This window comes from Xenopus laevis, chromosome 8S (genome assembly GCF_017654675.1).
Source record: "Xenopus laevis strain J_2021 chromosome 8S, Xenopus_laevis_v10.1, whole genome shotgun sequence".
Classification (NCBI taxonomy): Eukaryota; Metazoa; Chordata; class Amphibia; order Anura; family Pipidae; genus Xenopus; species Xenopus laevis.
Window position 1 is genome coordinate 98,632,611 of NC_054386.1, and position 15,544 is coordinate 98,648,154.

The window sequence follows — 15,544 nt, forward strand, 5'->3', positions numbered from 1 at the left end:
AAAGTTGCTGTACCGTGTTAGCCAGTAAAAATGTTACAGGGCAACCCTTTTGCAATAAAAAAATAACAAAAGTGGTATAAAGGTGATACCTTTATTGGCTATCTAATATAATCAAAGCACTATGATTATAGTAGTTAGCCAATAAAGGTATCACCTTTTTGCTATTTTTTATTTCAAAAGGATTGCCCTGTAGAAGTGTATAAAATACCATCATAAACAACTTGCACCAGCAGAAAATAGAATCAAGCATGAGTGGAAAAGGCGTCACTAGTTAAGCAACTTAAATGTCAGGTATCCAACTCCTTAGAGTTGTTTTTTTAGCAGGCAATACTCAGAATAGCTTCCAAGTTTTGTGAGGTCTACTCTACACCAAGAGTGACAAAACCATACATGGCATGCATGTTACATTGAAATATGTTTTGTAGTTTCGAAAAACGGTCCGCACACACCAATATTGCAGTCGGGGATTGTGCCCCTTTTATTAATGCCACCAACAATAAATTTTCAACGTTTCGGGGGGACACAGCCTCCCTTCTTCCCCCCGAAACGTTGAAAATTTATTGTTGGTGGCATTAATAAAAGGGGCACAATCCCCGACTGCAATATTGGTGTGTGCGGACCGTTTTTCGAAACTACAAAGCAGCAAGGTGACCTGGCAAGGTCAACGGTGGACCAGCACCACTACGCAGAATAAGTGGAAGGAGGTGTGCGGTAACACAAAGTTACATTGAAATATGTCTCTACTTTCCATCCCTTCCTGTAGCTGGAATGTGCGTGGTTGACTATTAAACAAACAAGAAAGAACTTAAAACAACAACAACAAAAATGGCTTTGTGTCGAGCTGAAAGAGCAACAATTGGGGCAATAGATGTGAGTGTTAAAAAGCAGGAATGGGCTCAAGGAAGGAGTGTCTGCAGGGACTTATTCAAAAGTGGTGGTGGAGACAAAAGCTTCACCAGTACCTAGTTAGCTCTTAGTCATACCAGTTGCCATGCTCCAGATGGCAAAAACAGTGGTATTGAAGGAATGATCAGGTGCTAAAAGGCCAGCCTTTTGTTTGGCATCTTCTTTCATATCAAAGCCACAAGGCTCTGCCTTGTTGGGCTACTTCGGCTGGTTTTAGGGGACTTCTGAGGTCAAGACATAAGGGTCCCTGAGTATCAGGTGACATTGTGAGAGGGCACTGCTCTTCCTGGAGTCCCCTCCTGTCTCATGGTGACATCCCAGAGAGGACTCACTGCAATGTTCTCCTCTCTGCTATTCCCCTTTATGCCCACCATCATTCTAGTCCATCCTCAGACATGTGTCTGCATTCGCTGTTGAAATCTCTGTCCATAATCGGAATGTTGGGAAGTGTATGAAAAGCGTGTGGCACCTGTGTACTTCCCTACTGGGTCATAAGTATCATATGGTCCCCGATCCATACCTGTGGTCGTTGGTTGTGTGTAGCCAAGGCGGAATGTGGGATACCCAGAGTTAGAGGGGAACCCATGCGTCCCAAACTTTTCATAGTTATCATATGACAGTTGACTGGTAGTATCTGTTGTGGCTGAAGTTACTGTAGTGGTTGGGTCTGTACTATAGTCTGAAGCAGGGGCCCGACTGAAAGAGTTGAGTTGGGCATAACCACTGGAATGAGAGAGCCGGGAAGATGGCCGTCCATCAAATCTTGTTGCTCCTGTAGTACGGTAATCTTGGTATAGCACCGTCCTTGAATTTGGCCTATCATCATGGGCTCGAACGTTGTAGTAACCATTGGTCGGATCCTATGGGAGAAAAAGAAATGAGTATCTTTCATGAAGTGGTGACTTTCCAGCAAGTGGCGTCAACATTGAAGAAGAGGAAACAAGCAGGTTCGGCTGGTTGACTATGAACAAAATAAAACTGACGAATGGATCTTACCTTCCATCCATTAATTGAGAAAAATATTACATAGTCATCAGCATGTCTGCCCAAGGTGTGTATAATTACAGGGTGAAGCAAAAGCCACTATACAGTTGCATACATTTATTAAAACATTTAAATAAAAGGAACTCGTTTCAGCTACAGACATACGTCAAAACATATCTGTTATCCTTCGACATGGTATCTGTTCATCACATAGAATTACGCAGTGCGGGTGCCTAGAGTTTACAAAGCTACGAGGGAACTTGCATAGCTTTATATTGTTGTTGTTGATGGTTACAGCTGTCTGTGCTGCATAAAATCAAAGAAAGTTTGTCTCCAGATATTTTTGCAGTGAAAGGCAAAGGTGTTTTATGGGAATGTCAAGAATCCATAGAAGTAAAGTCAAAATAGCATGTAGACAGTTCCAAGCTTCTTGAGGGATCATTTCAGCAACTGAGGGACGTCACACCAAAGACTTGTACACTGAAGCGTAGCACCGTCCTGCTGGAAGTATAGTTCACTGAAATCAATATGATTGTAGACAGTACAGTGTTCAATGTATGCTCTGATATGTTAAGAGCTCCATCAAGTCAAGGAATCATGCACAGTCAAGTCCATATAGCTGAAATGAAGTCCCATCATAACCAATTACATGATGTAATAACTAGAGAATGTCCTTTCTGTGATGGAGGAATGCAATGGTTGTTACACGTAAAAAGTATGCAACTGTATGTCAATGTTTGCTTCACTCTGTATACACAGCATACAGAGAAAGAGAGAGAGGCATTAAATTGACATTGAAAGTCATCTTTTAAATCATACATCACATTACACAAATATAATACATCACATTGTGGTCTCTCATGCAAGACAGTGCTTTCATGCTTATACAAGGAGTATAAGTATAACCAATTTTGGGACCCGATGATACCCTTTTACAAGTCCAGCCAACCCACACTGCCATGGCTACACTTGTGTCTTGGTAAAGAAAAACTGGAGACAAATAAGGCGAATTTTCATTGATATGAAACATATGGGTGCCGCACCTTTAACTCATACTCTTCTCTGTCGATGGTGTCACAACGAAGGTCTTGCTTCAGGTCGACATCATCTTTAAATGACTACAAAGGAAGAGAAAAAAGACCATTTGTAAGGAAATCTTGATGTCCTACTTACAATGAACTCATCTTTTCTCATGTGGATTATGGAAGAACCCGTGGCCATGTTCAGCCAAAGAAATCCAAATCATTCACGCAGTAGCACTACAAACCCTTCATTCTGCTACATCATTATCAACAGCCGTAATCCATATTGACTATGCCATTCTAATAAAATCCACAGGTGTTTTCAGTTTTCATTTGTAAACTTATGCTAAAAAATCTTCTGCAGTCTTGTCTTACTGAATAGATTGCCTTCATGACTCGTGTTGCTGTGGAAACGCTGGAGGTGTCCTCCTCTCTGTCGGAGTGTAAGGTGAGTGGCTCCCGGTTCACTGTCTCCACTTTGATATCGAGTTTCCTCAGAGTAACATCCTTGCGACCTGAAATTTTTAAAAAAAATTGAGTAATATCTCATAACTGAATCACAAGCATTGCAGTTGTTATGCCCCTAACGTGTGGGTCATTGGTGCAAACTCTGCACCAGTAATAAGAAAGACTTTTTCTATGCGGTCCTAATACTTACTCCCTTTACGACGTCTATAGAGAAAGAATATAAAGAAGCCAAAGAAGATTATGACAAGTATCCCTGCACCGATCGTTGCTCCAGCTATTATTCCCACTGGGACCACCTCTGCAAGAAAAAAAAAAACATAAGAAAATCTTGTCTCCATATTCATGTATTCAACTGAAAACATATTTTAGTATGTTATAAACATAAAACAATTGTACTACATCATTCTGGGTTACTTTGTCAACACAATGCATACGCTGAGCACCATTGGAATGCAATTCTCTGTTGTTGGGTTTTTGTAGATAACACGTTGTCTAATTCTGGGCAGTGTCATTCTGTGGCTACTTAAGCAAATAAAGTTCTGTCTTGCATAAAAAATGGCATTAACTCAAGGGATGAAAACATAATTGTGTCTCTTTATAGGTCCCTGGTGAGGCCTCATCTGGAGTATGGGGGCAGTTTTGGACTCCAGTCCTTAAGAGGGATATAAATGAGCTGGAGAGAGTGCAGAGACTAAGTGCAACTAAACTGGTTAGAGGGAGGGAAGACTTAAATTATGAGGGGAGACTGTCAAGGTTGGGGTTGTTTTCTCTGGACAAAAGACACTTTTGAGGGGACATGATTACACTTTACAAGTACATTAGAGGACATTATAGACAAATAGCAGGGGACCTTTTTACCAAGTGGATCACCGTACCAGAGGCCTCCCCTTCAGACTAGAAGAAAAGAACTTTCATGTGAAGCAACGTAGGTGGTTCTTCACAGCGAGGACAGCGAGGTTGTGGAATGCACTGCTGGATGTTGTGATGCTGATTCTATTAATACCTTTAAGAATGGCTTGGATGATCTTGGACAAGCAGAATATCCAAGGTTTTTGTGATACTAAACTATATAGTTAGTGTATGAGTATATATAGTTTAGTGAGTGTATGGAGGGGGATGTGTGTGTGTATGGATACTAGGTTTCATTTGGAGGGTTGAACTTGATGGACTTTTGTTTTTTTTCAACCAGATTTAACTATGTAACTATGATACAACAAAAATGTTCATGCAAAAATCACTTTTCAGATTGGGCAGCACTATGTTTAGTTTTGTTGGATCATTACCATTTGGGGAGCTCTAAACAGTTCTTTAGAAGAACCTTCTAAATACAACTCTGTCATGAATATCTAAGACAGAAAATGTAAGCTGAATATTTAAGTCTAACTGGTCATCAGCTGGACTTTCAGAAATGTCTCAGAAAGCAAAAAAATATCCCCTCCAAGTTTTCTGGAGCCCGTATTGCATAAACTATGGTAAATATCATCTGTTTTACACATGTAGTAGAACTGCACACCTGTCAGACCAACCAGGCTTTCTTTATTCTTGGGCTGTTGCTTCCATTGATTACTTTCTTTTACATGAGAAGATGGTGATTTTGGCTCCTACCTCTCTCCATAAGCTGAATGTTTGCCGTCCCCGGTCCAAAGGTGTTCCACGCCGTGCAGTTGTAGTGGGTCTGGAAATCACTTTCTATGACATTGTTAATGGTGAGTGTTGACAGGACACCGTTGCTTGATGTGCTCCGTTCCACTGTGTAGCGCTCAAGGGTTCCGGTCTCTAACACATTTTCTTTCCAGGCCCAAGCCTAACATTGAAGAATTGATGAAATTACACATTAAAATGCAATGCAAATATACAGCAGCTTTACAAATGTCTGTTTTATATGCATTTCCAGAATTATGTTAATTTAGCAGGTGGTGAGACATGCAACCTAGTTGTATAGTTATGCAGCACATTGAATTTAATGCTAGCAATCTCAGACCTTCCGAGGTGGTATATAAATCAATGGGAGCAGTCCCTATCCTATTTGGAAGTATCTCTGGTCTGTGCTCGAATTAGCCAGAAAATCCGACTTTTTCAGACTTAAATTTTGGGTCCGAAAAAACAAGTGATTCAGGAAAAAACTCTGAAAAATTTGTACAATTCAGGTTTTCGCTCGATTTAATCCAGTTTTTCACCGATCCAATTAAATAAAACTTTTTTAATAATAAATTCTTATCTTATACTTATTTTTTAATAATAAATACTATCGTGGATTCTAGTTTGACTTTTTTTCAGAGTGGATTCCAGTTTTACTTTTTTAATTTAAAAAATTTGGATTCAACCCCCAATGTGTTAACCTCAGCACTTCACCCAGAGCCGTGAACAACTCAGACAGAGAAGTAGAACAAACCACAGCAATGGCAGACACCACAATTAATCCTACTCACTTAGCTTCGGTTTATTTTGCAAGTAGTGAAAAATTTATTTCAGCCAACGCCGGAGGTTGCTCGGATGATGTGCTCCCCGGGGAACAGGCTGTGAGGCAGCTGTGGAAGCTGCCAAGTTCTGCACTTTAATTAAAGCAAGAAGACATACAGCTTCTGTGAGGGAGAACTGGTCACTGGCTGTTATCAGAGCCCAACTCAGGTACCAGAAATACCCATAATCTCCATTTGTGTTACAACAAATGGCTTTCACACATCTCAGACACAGCTCACATATTCTCCAGGCTGGAACAGCATTTAAATATTACCATTCTCCATTCCTCATTTGTTGGTGATCCTGTGGTTCTTCCTACAAACCAAGTCATCTGCTATGACAAGGGTCATTATACTGAAGGGACCCATAGGGTTAATGTGCCTCTACGGCTTTAAATCCCTCCACTTCCTGATCTCCCTAGTTGCTGGGCAGATGCCCATGTTGTAATTTACATATCACAGTTAATTGGCCAAGAGGTGTTGTGACCACTTCCTTAGGAAAGATTTGAGAGAGGTTTCTCTTTTTTTTTTTAAGCAGAGCAGCCTCTTTTTTTCTCCTGACAACTTCCTTGACTACTTGGTGGCGCTGTTGTAACAAAATTCATTCATATTAACAGTACATGTATCCCTTAATATCCTGGAATTAAAACAAAATAAATAATGAATACACATTACAAAAGTGCATAGAATAGCACTCTCATCAATTTTATATTCACTTATTTTAAAGGTTTACTTGTCCTTTAAAATTGGAATTGAATACTTGGGTCTATGAAAAATGTGCTTGTTTGATGAGGCCTCAAAATGAGTAAACCCAAGTGGCCGTTGGATTACAATAGTGGTACAAACCTGTAGAACATGCTTTTTCTGCAGTCCTTACCCAACTGGATTTTTAAACCTTCCAGTAGATATCTGGCCTGTGAATGGCTAAATATTGGTAGGGAAAGAACATCATTATAGCCCCATACATCAGCCAATAAGTTGCTGGCTTGTTTCAGCAGCTTATTCTGATTCTTATAAGTAAGACTCTCTTGCTTGGTTCACTTGGACTTCTTGCTTTCTGTATATCGATCATTAAGGGGCCCATTTACTTAGTTTGAGTGAAGGAATAGAATAAAAAATACTTTGAATTTTGAATGTTTTTTTTGGCTACTTCGACCATCGAATGGGCTACTTCGACCTTCGACTTCGAATCGAGATTTCAAACTAAAAATCGTTCTACTATTCTACCATTCGATAGTCGAAGTACTGTCTCTTTAAAAAAAAACTTCGACCCCCTACTTAACCATCTACGGTAGGAAGATCCCCATAGGCTTTGCTATCTTTTTTAGGTCGAAGAAAAATCGTTCGATCGATGGATTAAAAGCCTTCGAATCGAACGTTTTGAAGGATTTCAAATCAAACAAATTGCGGTAAATCCTTCGACTTCGATATTCGAAGTCAAAGGATTTCAATTCGGCAGTCGAATATCGAGGGTTAATTAACCCTCGATATTCGACCATAAGTAAATTTGCCCCTAAGTGATTAAAAAAATGAGTCAACCTCAAATGTAAGTTTTCATTTACAGTGAATATTGGCCAAACCTAGGGACTTATTTTTCAAAATCCAACTATTTTTGGAAAGCCACCAAATCCGCATAAATTTCCCCCCAATTTATCATGCAGGAAAAGTCTTGATTAGATCGTTAAAAAATATGAATCCACAACGTCTTCTGATTTGATGCCTGAATACTGTGACTTTTTCGGATTTAATGCCTGATACTTTTTCAGAAACCCAGCATAATTAGGATATCTTCGGGACATATACTTTTGACTTCTACATGAACTCGGCAGGTCTTTCCCTTTTAAACATACAACCAGAAAAAAAATCAGACTTTGATAAATAAATCCCTAATATTAAACATGATACCAACCTGCAAGTATAAGTAAATCTTTATAAAATAAGTGAATATAAAATTGATGAGAGGTCTATTCTCAGCACTTTTGTAATTTACATTCATTATTTATTTTGTTTTTATTCCAAGATATTAAGGGATACATGTAGTGTTAATATGAATGAATTTTGTTACAACAGCGCCACCTGCTGGTCAGTTTCCCACCAGTCTGACCACCAAGTAGTCAAGGAAGTTGTCAGGAGAAAGAAAGAGGCTGCTCTGATGTTCTTCTGCTTAGGAAAGATTTGAGAGAGGTTTCTAATTATTTTCCTAAGCAGAAGAACATCAGAGCAGCCTCTTTCTTTCATTTTAGGTTGACTCATTTTTGACCAATATTGGCTCTATATGTTGTCAATTTTACATTTACTCATTTTAAAGGTATATGTATCCTTTAATTAATAAGCATGTGTTTAAGTTCTCACAGTTTTGCCCACCACTATAGAACCCTTCTCATTGTTATTATTATTATATTTGTTATGAATGTAGCCCTGCAGGGTCTGTAGGAGTCCAGTCCAGTGAATTCTCTAACCTAACAAAGGACAGTATGATAATTGCCACTTTCCACTTGTGATATTATTATTATTCCACCCCCCCCCCTCGGCTTCTCTAAGAGCTGCAGCACTCGTATGTTCTCCAGGGGCCATTAGAAATTTGCATCTAAAGTAGCTGTCTTTTTATTAAACATGAGCCTCAAAGAATCGGATTCTTTTGCATGGCATTTCCATTAGGAAAGTTGATGGCTATGTTTTCATTTCTAGCAATATAAGAACGTTCTACATTTCACAATGTTCAGGAGAAACATTTTCTCACCCAACCTAGCCTTACTGATGGCTACTACGTCCGACTTGATCCATCTTTAATTGCTGGGGGATCCCAGTTCATTTATGCATTTATAATGCACGTAAAATAACTCATAAATGATTCATGAATAAATAGCCAATATGCAAGAAAAAAAGCTGATGTGATTTTAGTGGCCTTTATTAACTAGCCCGCTGTTAAAGATTGAGCCCTGGGCAGACTGGGTATGCCTTTTTGTTAGGCAGTGCCTCCTTCTTAGATATTATATCATTGAGCCAGCAACAAATTATTTTTCAGGCCCCCAAAATGTCTAAAGCAGTGATCCCCAACCAGTGGCTCTTGAGCCACATGTTGCTTTCCAACCCCTTGGATGTTGCTCTCAGTGGCCTCAAAGCAGGTGCTTATTTTTGAATTCCAGGCTTGGAAGGAAGTTTTAGTTGCAAAAAAAAACAGGTGAACTGCCAAACAGATCATCCTGTAGTCAGTCATCCACATAGGGGCTACCATCAGTCAATTACAGCCCATATTTGGCACCCCCAGGAACTTTGTGTATGCTTATGTTGCTCTCCAACTTGTTTTTACATTTGAATGTGGCGCACAGGTTAAAAAGGTTGGGGACCCCTGGTCTAAAGGTTGACCTGTCTTACCAATAGTTATTGAAATTGAATATGAATTAGGGCCTTATGGGGCCCCTATACCATCCCCCAGGAGCCGCAGGGTTACACCCCTGAGTGCCAGACTGGCTTTGGGAAGAGGAGGGCGGTATTTGAAGAATAAAGGAGAATTGGAAAACCTGCAAACTGAGTTGGTAACAACTTTTAACAGGAATATCAGTTAACAAGGCAGAATACACAGACAATATACAAGTATGACTAGGGTCCCTGTGTAGACCCATTGGCTTAGAATGCAGAATGGGAATAAATATTTATACAAATGCAGTCCAGATATCCATCTTGAGGGGGGGAGTATTTTGGGCACATTCATGGGCCAGTGAGCTGCTGACTTGAGCAAATAGAGTTGGCAGTCATTGTCTGTTTGGTTGAATGATGAGCAGCTAAAGAGATATCTACTCCATTTATAGTAAAGGTCTGGGGAATGTTTATGCCCTTTATGAGTATGTAAACTAGTATAGTAACATAGTAAGTTAGGTTGAAAAAAAAGACACAAGTCCATCAAATTCAACCTTTTAAGTCTATATATAACCTGCCTAACTGCCAGTTGATCCAGAGGAAGACGAAAAACCCATTTGAGGCCTCTACAATTTGCCTCAGAGGGGGAAAAATTTCTTCCTGACTCCAAAATGGCAATGGGACCAGTCCCTGGATGAACTTGTACTATGAGCTATCTTCCATATCCCTGTATTCCCTCACTTGCTAAACACCATCCAACCCCTTCTTATACCTATCTAATGTATCAGCCTGTACCCCTGATTCACTTCCCAGCTCTCCCTGTAACACCCCTTTCCCTCCTCTAATCTCATTGGCTCCCTCCTGTCTGCTGGGAGGAGCTACTGGTGAATAAAGCATCCGACCCTTCCTTATACCTATCTAATGTATCAGCCTGTACCACTGATTCACTTCCCAGCTCTCCCTGTAACACCCCTTTCCCTCCTCTAATCTCATTGGCTCCCTCCTGTCTGCTGGGAGGAGCTACTGGTGAATAAAGCATCCGACCCTTCCTTGTACCTATCTAATGTATCAGCCTGTACCACTGATTCAGGGAGACAATTCCACATCTTCACAGCTCTCACTGTAACAAACCCCTTCCCAATATTTAGCTGGAACTTCCTTTATTCTAATCAGAATAGGTGACCTCTTATGTATGTATGTATGTATCAATAATAATACTCACAATGCGGTCCGGGGGCGGGGTGCTTCCAATAAAACATTCCACTTTGCCTTTGTCTCCACGTGCAGCATATTGCACCTCTTCGCTGACAATTATGGGGGGACCTGATGCACCAAAGCAAACGGAGAGGAATTAGGACAACTCGTGATCTCTTGAATTGCAATTAATAAATCAACTTTATTTTTTATTTTTTTTAAAAAAGTGTAGCTGCGCAGATCTAACCAAGATTGCAGTTTCTAAGAATATCCTTACACAGGCAGAAGCTGGTTTTCCAAAATGATTGAACCTTCTGTGCTGAGGTGGCCATTCCTTTCTAAAGTGCCTGAAGGTAAATCCTGACAAGCACAGTTTGAAAGATTGTCCCTTACATACCAGATGTGGTACAGGATAAGTTGTTACAGTTGTTGGATATAAAGAGAACCTCGGTCGTCAGACTTTAACTGCTCTCGGCACAATTTTGCTGCGTAAGGCGGAATTGTTAATTATTGGCTGTGCGAGTGACAGAGCAGGCCCATAAGAATGCTTTCTTTAATTCACATTAGCATGAGATCCAATTCCCTTATCTCATAGAGAGGAATTCATGTAATTCCTCTGACCCATCACCAGGTAATTCATGCACTTTTTAAAAAAAATCTCTTTTTATTGCCCAACTTGCTATGTTTTTTTCTTGCGGTTTATTCGGCCGTGGTAGTTACTAGTATGGAATATATTTGCTCTTCTAAACCAGCTACCTCTCTCTCCAAATGTCACAAACATTCTATTTAAATTCAGGGCAGCATTAAATAAGCAATAGATTAAAATATTGGTTTCCTCTACCTGGTAACTCTTTATTGATAGAGTAATCATCTCTTTGTGCAGCAAGGTGGTCAATGACTACAGCGAGAAATTATCGTTCTGGATATTATTAATGGATTTTGGCTTGGCACTGCAGAGTACAAGATAATGCCAAATAACACATCATTTGGGGTCATTTGAGCTCAACTGATTCCTATTTGGAATTTAGAAGGTATCCTGGGTTGAAGTTCCCAACAGCAGAAGAGATGGGGATACTTTTATGGAATGCTTGCACTGGATGTTTCTTAGCTTCTTTCTTTGAATTCAATGCTGGACTGTGTTGCACAAAACCCACCTCTCACAATAATTAGATGTAGACAATGCTTAGGGGCAGATTTATCAAAGGTCGAATTTCGAAGTACAAAAAAATTCGAAATTCAACCGTCAATTAAAAAACTTCGAATTCGACGTTTTTTCAACAAATTTGGCAATCCTGCGGTCGAATAAAAATTGTTCGAACGATTCGATCAAAGATTTTTATTCGATGTGTAAAGACTTAGAAAAATGTTGTAGAAGGTCCCCATAGGCTAACATAGCACTTTGGCAGGTTTAATTTGGTGATGTATTGAAGTCGAAGTTTTTTTAAAGAGACAGTACTTCGATTATCAAATGGTAGAATATTCGAAGTATTTTTACTTCGAACCAAAGTAAATTCGAAGTCGTAGGGGCAGATTTATCAAGGGTCGAAATTCGAGGGTTAATAAACCATCGAATTCGACCCCCGAAGTAAAATCCTTCGAATTCGAATATGGAATTCGAAGGATTTTAGCGCAAATACTTCGATCGATCGAATAAAAATCATTCGATCGAATGATAAAATCGTTCGAAGGATCGAACGATTTTTATTCGATCATAAAAAACTTAGAAAAGTGCTGGGGAAGGTCCCCATAGGCTAACATTGAACCGCGGTAGGTTTAAACTGGCGAAGTATGTAGTCAAAGTAATTTTTAAAGAGACAGTACTTTGATTATCGCATGGTCGAACAACTTTTAGTTCGAATCATTCAAGTCGAAGTCGATGGTCGAAGTACCCAAAATATTACTTTGAAATTCGAGCTTTTTTTCATTCGAATCCTTCACTCGAGCTTAGTAAATGTGCCCCGTAGTATCCTATTCGATGGTCGAAGTATCCAAAAAATTACTTTGAATTTCAAATTTTTTACTTCGAAAATTCCCTCGAATTCACTTCGACCCTTACTAAATCTGCCCCTTTATGTAATAAATTATATAGACCTATGGTGGAAATAAGAAAGGACTAATGGAAAGTGTCCTTGGCTGGAGCCTATCAAGAGATTCTCTAGTACATCTGTAGGCCAGTCCGACCCTGTCTGAATTTATAAAGCTTCCCATATTTATTCGTTTGCTGATTATTAGTTAGGACATTACCATTCACAAATAGTGTGACCTCTCTCTCTCCAACCCCGATACGTGGGACGATCGCTTTGCACACGTAGGGCCCAGCATCTTCTTGTTTTACAGACTTTAGGAACAGCTGGTTGCCATTACTTAGTACCTGGAGAGATAAACATTATTATACTTAAGTGAACGATAGCATCAGCATGTTCATTAGGGTTGTGCAGTGGAAGAATAGCAACAGATTTACAAAGTATTAATAGAGAAGAAGAATAAGACTATATATAGTGAGCACCCAAAGCTGGGGTTATCTTAATGACTGAAGAAAAGTTTGAATAGCTGAAAGAAGTTGATGCACTTGCTCTAGAGCAGATGAGAAACCCCAAAAAATATGAAGTTTCCATATCAATGTCCACATTTTAGTAGATAGAACAGTCTTCAAGAACTCTCTGCACTGGGCTCTAAAGTGCTGATGGGACTTGAAGATGGTTGTCTAAGTGACTGGGGAAGAAGGAGACATCCAAGGTCCAACTAAATAAGTCTTTGATAAGAAGACAGCTGAATAAACATACAGATGTGGTGAATTTTCCCAGTAGGCTTTTCTTCTAATTAAAGACTTTTTTTCTTCTCTTCTATTCTATGAGGTGTTATTACAATGCTTTGGAGGAACAGTTGACTATTAGTGGGGAAGATCTCATCTCAGTGTAGCAACTGACATTCTTGGATTATTTAAGATACAACCCAAGAATAATGTCGCTCTCTGACTTCTGGCAGTGGCCAACAGGGTAGCCTGTCATAACAGCTGAAGGAGTTCACCAGTAAATGCCTACAAAGGAGTAGCTGCTGCATGTTACCTGCTCTTGGAGCATTTAGTTTGCAAGTATGAACAGCTTGGTGGCTCCAACTAGGAGTAATAGTGCTGAGCAGTCTCCAGGCTAAGGTGGGAAGATGCTCAACCAGACAGATGGTTGAAAAGAAACATAACAATGAGATTTTTGATATAATTTGGTGCCATGTTTCCAAGAATTCTATGGAACTGATTGTAATCCTATTGAAAGGCAGCACCAGACACCTGGTATATCCACAACATATTCATATACTGCAGATATTCAAACCAAAGATTAGAACTCCTAACACCGATAGTTGATGATAAACATACCTATTTTAGTTGGTTATGGTATACAACAAAAGTGTGGCCAACAAATACAAAAATATGTTGTCTACCTAACGCATTGATACTTTCCTGATACTTTCAACTGCAGTTGAGATGCTGGAAGATGTAGTTGAATAAATTGGGAAGAGTCAGTGGTCACACATCTCTGACCTAATACATCATGTAGCTGATTTTTCAAAGACTGGTGCTAAATTGCACTTTATTGTTGCCAATAGCAACAATTAGGTCTTTATTTGCATGTCCTGTCTCTTCAGAACGAATTGATTGGTTGCTATTGGCAACTTCTTAAATCAACCCGAATATATTTTTCATGTCGTCAAAGTCTGGAAAGATGACCATAATCTGGTCTATTAAATAAAATATTTGATTATAACCTACCATGTTTGATCCCTTCTTTGTCCAAGTCAACGTTAGAGGAGGGTTTCCAGCCCAAATACAAGTCAAGGTTACGTCAGATCCCATGTCTGTGGTTGTAGGCTTTGGCTCGACCACGATGCGTGGTGCAACTGAGAGAAAATGAGCATCTCATTAGTTTGTTCACCGGGTAGCCACATCGAGTGAAAAAAAGAAATCCCACTGAGGCAGTCGCTGGCTCTCAAAATAGAAATCCCCCATCCTGTGGTATTGCTCATTAATTATTCATGTCCGTCTTTATTACTAAACCAAGAGCGTATTATAAATCAAAAGCTTATCACTAGAGGATTAGATTCCCTCACTGCTTCAAAAGAATAAAAGATATGTTTTTAATGGATTAGAATTGTGCAGTTTCCTATAACTAAAAACAGCCAATTTCCCTTCTTTACATCCAGTGAGAGAAGAAAGGAAGTTCAAGATGACCCAAGGCCTAAAACGGAGGTGTCCAGGCAAATTAATCGATGGTTTGTTCTTGTCAACGCAAGACGTTTAGGGCAATTGGAAATTTTAAAACCCAAAGTCAGTTGTACCCTTTGACTTTGGTTTTTATCCCTTGTGTGATAGCAGTTTTTGATCAGTTACTGGAACACTTTGTATAATGTAGAATGAAATATGGAGCTCGCTTCTTAAGATAATAATGGGACATCTAGAACTGTTGATTCTCGATTTTTTTGAACTTGGCTTAAAAGAGAACTAAACCCCCCTACAGCTAAAAGCCTCCATTCACCTTCTCTACTGGCCTCCCTCGCTGGATGGTGTTCTACTTCGCTTCATTATATTCTCTCCTGAGCTCCACTGAGTTACTCTGCACATTTAGGTCAGTCTTGCTGGATGGGACACTTATTCTTGTAGAACACTATGCAGTGAGGGAGGCCAGTGGAGAAGGCAAATAGGGGCTTTTAGCTGTAGGGGGGGTAGTTCTTCTTTAAAGACATTTGGTACATACTTTACAGTGCTCTCCTTCTCTATCTCTCCATCCCTGTCTCCCATACAGAGTATCATGAAGACTTACACTGCACGTCCACCAGTGTACTGACGTTTGTGCTGCCCACTTCATTGTGCACCTCGCATGAGACTGGTTCCGTGAAAAACGAGTAATCCACTTGTGTCTCGAAACTGCTGTCCCTTGCCGACTCGATGATCATTCCACCCTTGGCCCACCTGCAGAATCAATCCCAGGTAGACATGTGAACGTAAGAGAAAAAGGTCTAAACCGCTCAAACTCGACTCTCTTGTTCTAATCCTACAATAGTTGCTACTGTTTGCCCAGGGGTGATAAGACTTCTAATAACTACACAATAGGGGTCCATTTACTACATGCAGGGCAGGGTACAAAGCATATACAGCAGATTTGA

The 15,544-nt window shown here is 39.8% G+C and overlaps 1 protein-coding gene across 1 annotated transcript in view; it reads right to left on the reverse strand.

Annotated features, from left to right (window-relative positions):
• Positions 1 to 616: 616 nt before the first annotated feature.
• Positions 617 to 15,544, reverse strand: part of LOC108700606 (kin of IRRE-like protein 1) — a 165,902-nt gene continuing 150,974 nt past the window's right edge. Inside the window, exons 7-15 of the mRNA XM_041574484.1 lie at positions 15,202 to 15,350; positions 14,154 to 14,281; positions 12,635 to 12,761; positions 10,419 to 10,519; positions 4,986 to 5,184; positions 3,571 to 3,678; positions 3,288 to 3,427; positions 2,934 to 3,008; positions 617 to 1,766 (exon numbers count right to left, since the gene is read on the reverse strand). Of these exons, the coding sequence (XP_041430418.1) occupies positions 1,296 to 1,766; positions 2,934 to 3,008; positions 3,288 to 3,427; positions 3,571 to 3,678; positions 4,986 to 5,184; positions 10,419 to 10,519; positions 12,635 to 12,761; positions 14,154 to 14,281; positions 15,202 to 15,350 (1,498 nt within the window). The 3' untranslated portion in view covers positions 617 to 1,295. The remainder of the gene's footprint in view (positions 1,767 to 2,933; positions 3,009 to 3,287; positions 3,428 to 3,570; positions 3,679 to 4,985; positions 5,185 to 10,418; positions 10,520 to 12,634; positions 12,762 to 14,153; positions 14,282 to 15,201; positions 15,351 to 15,544) is intronic.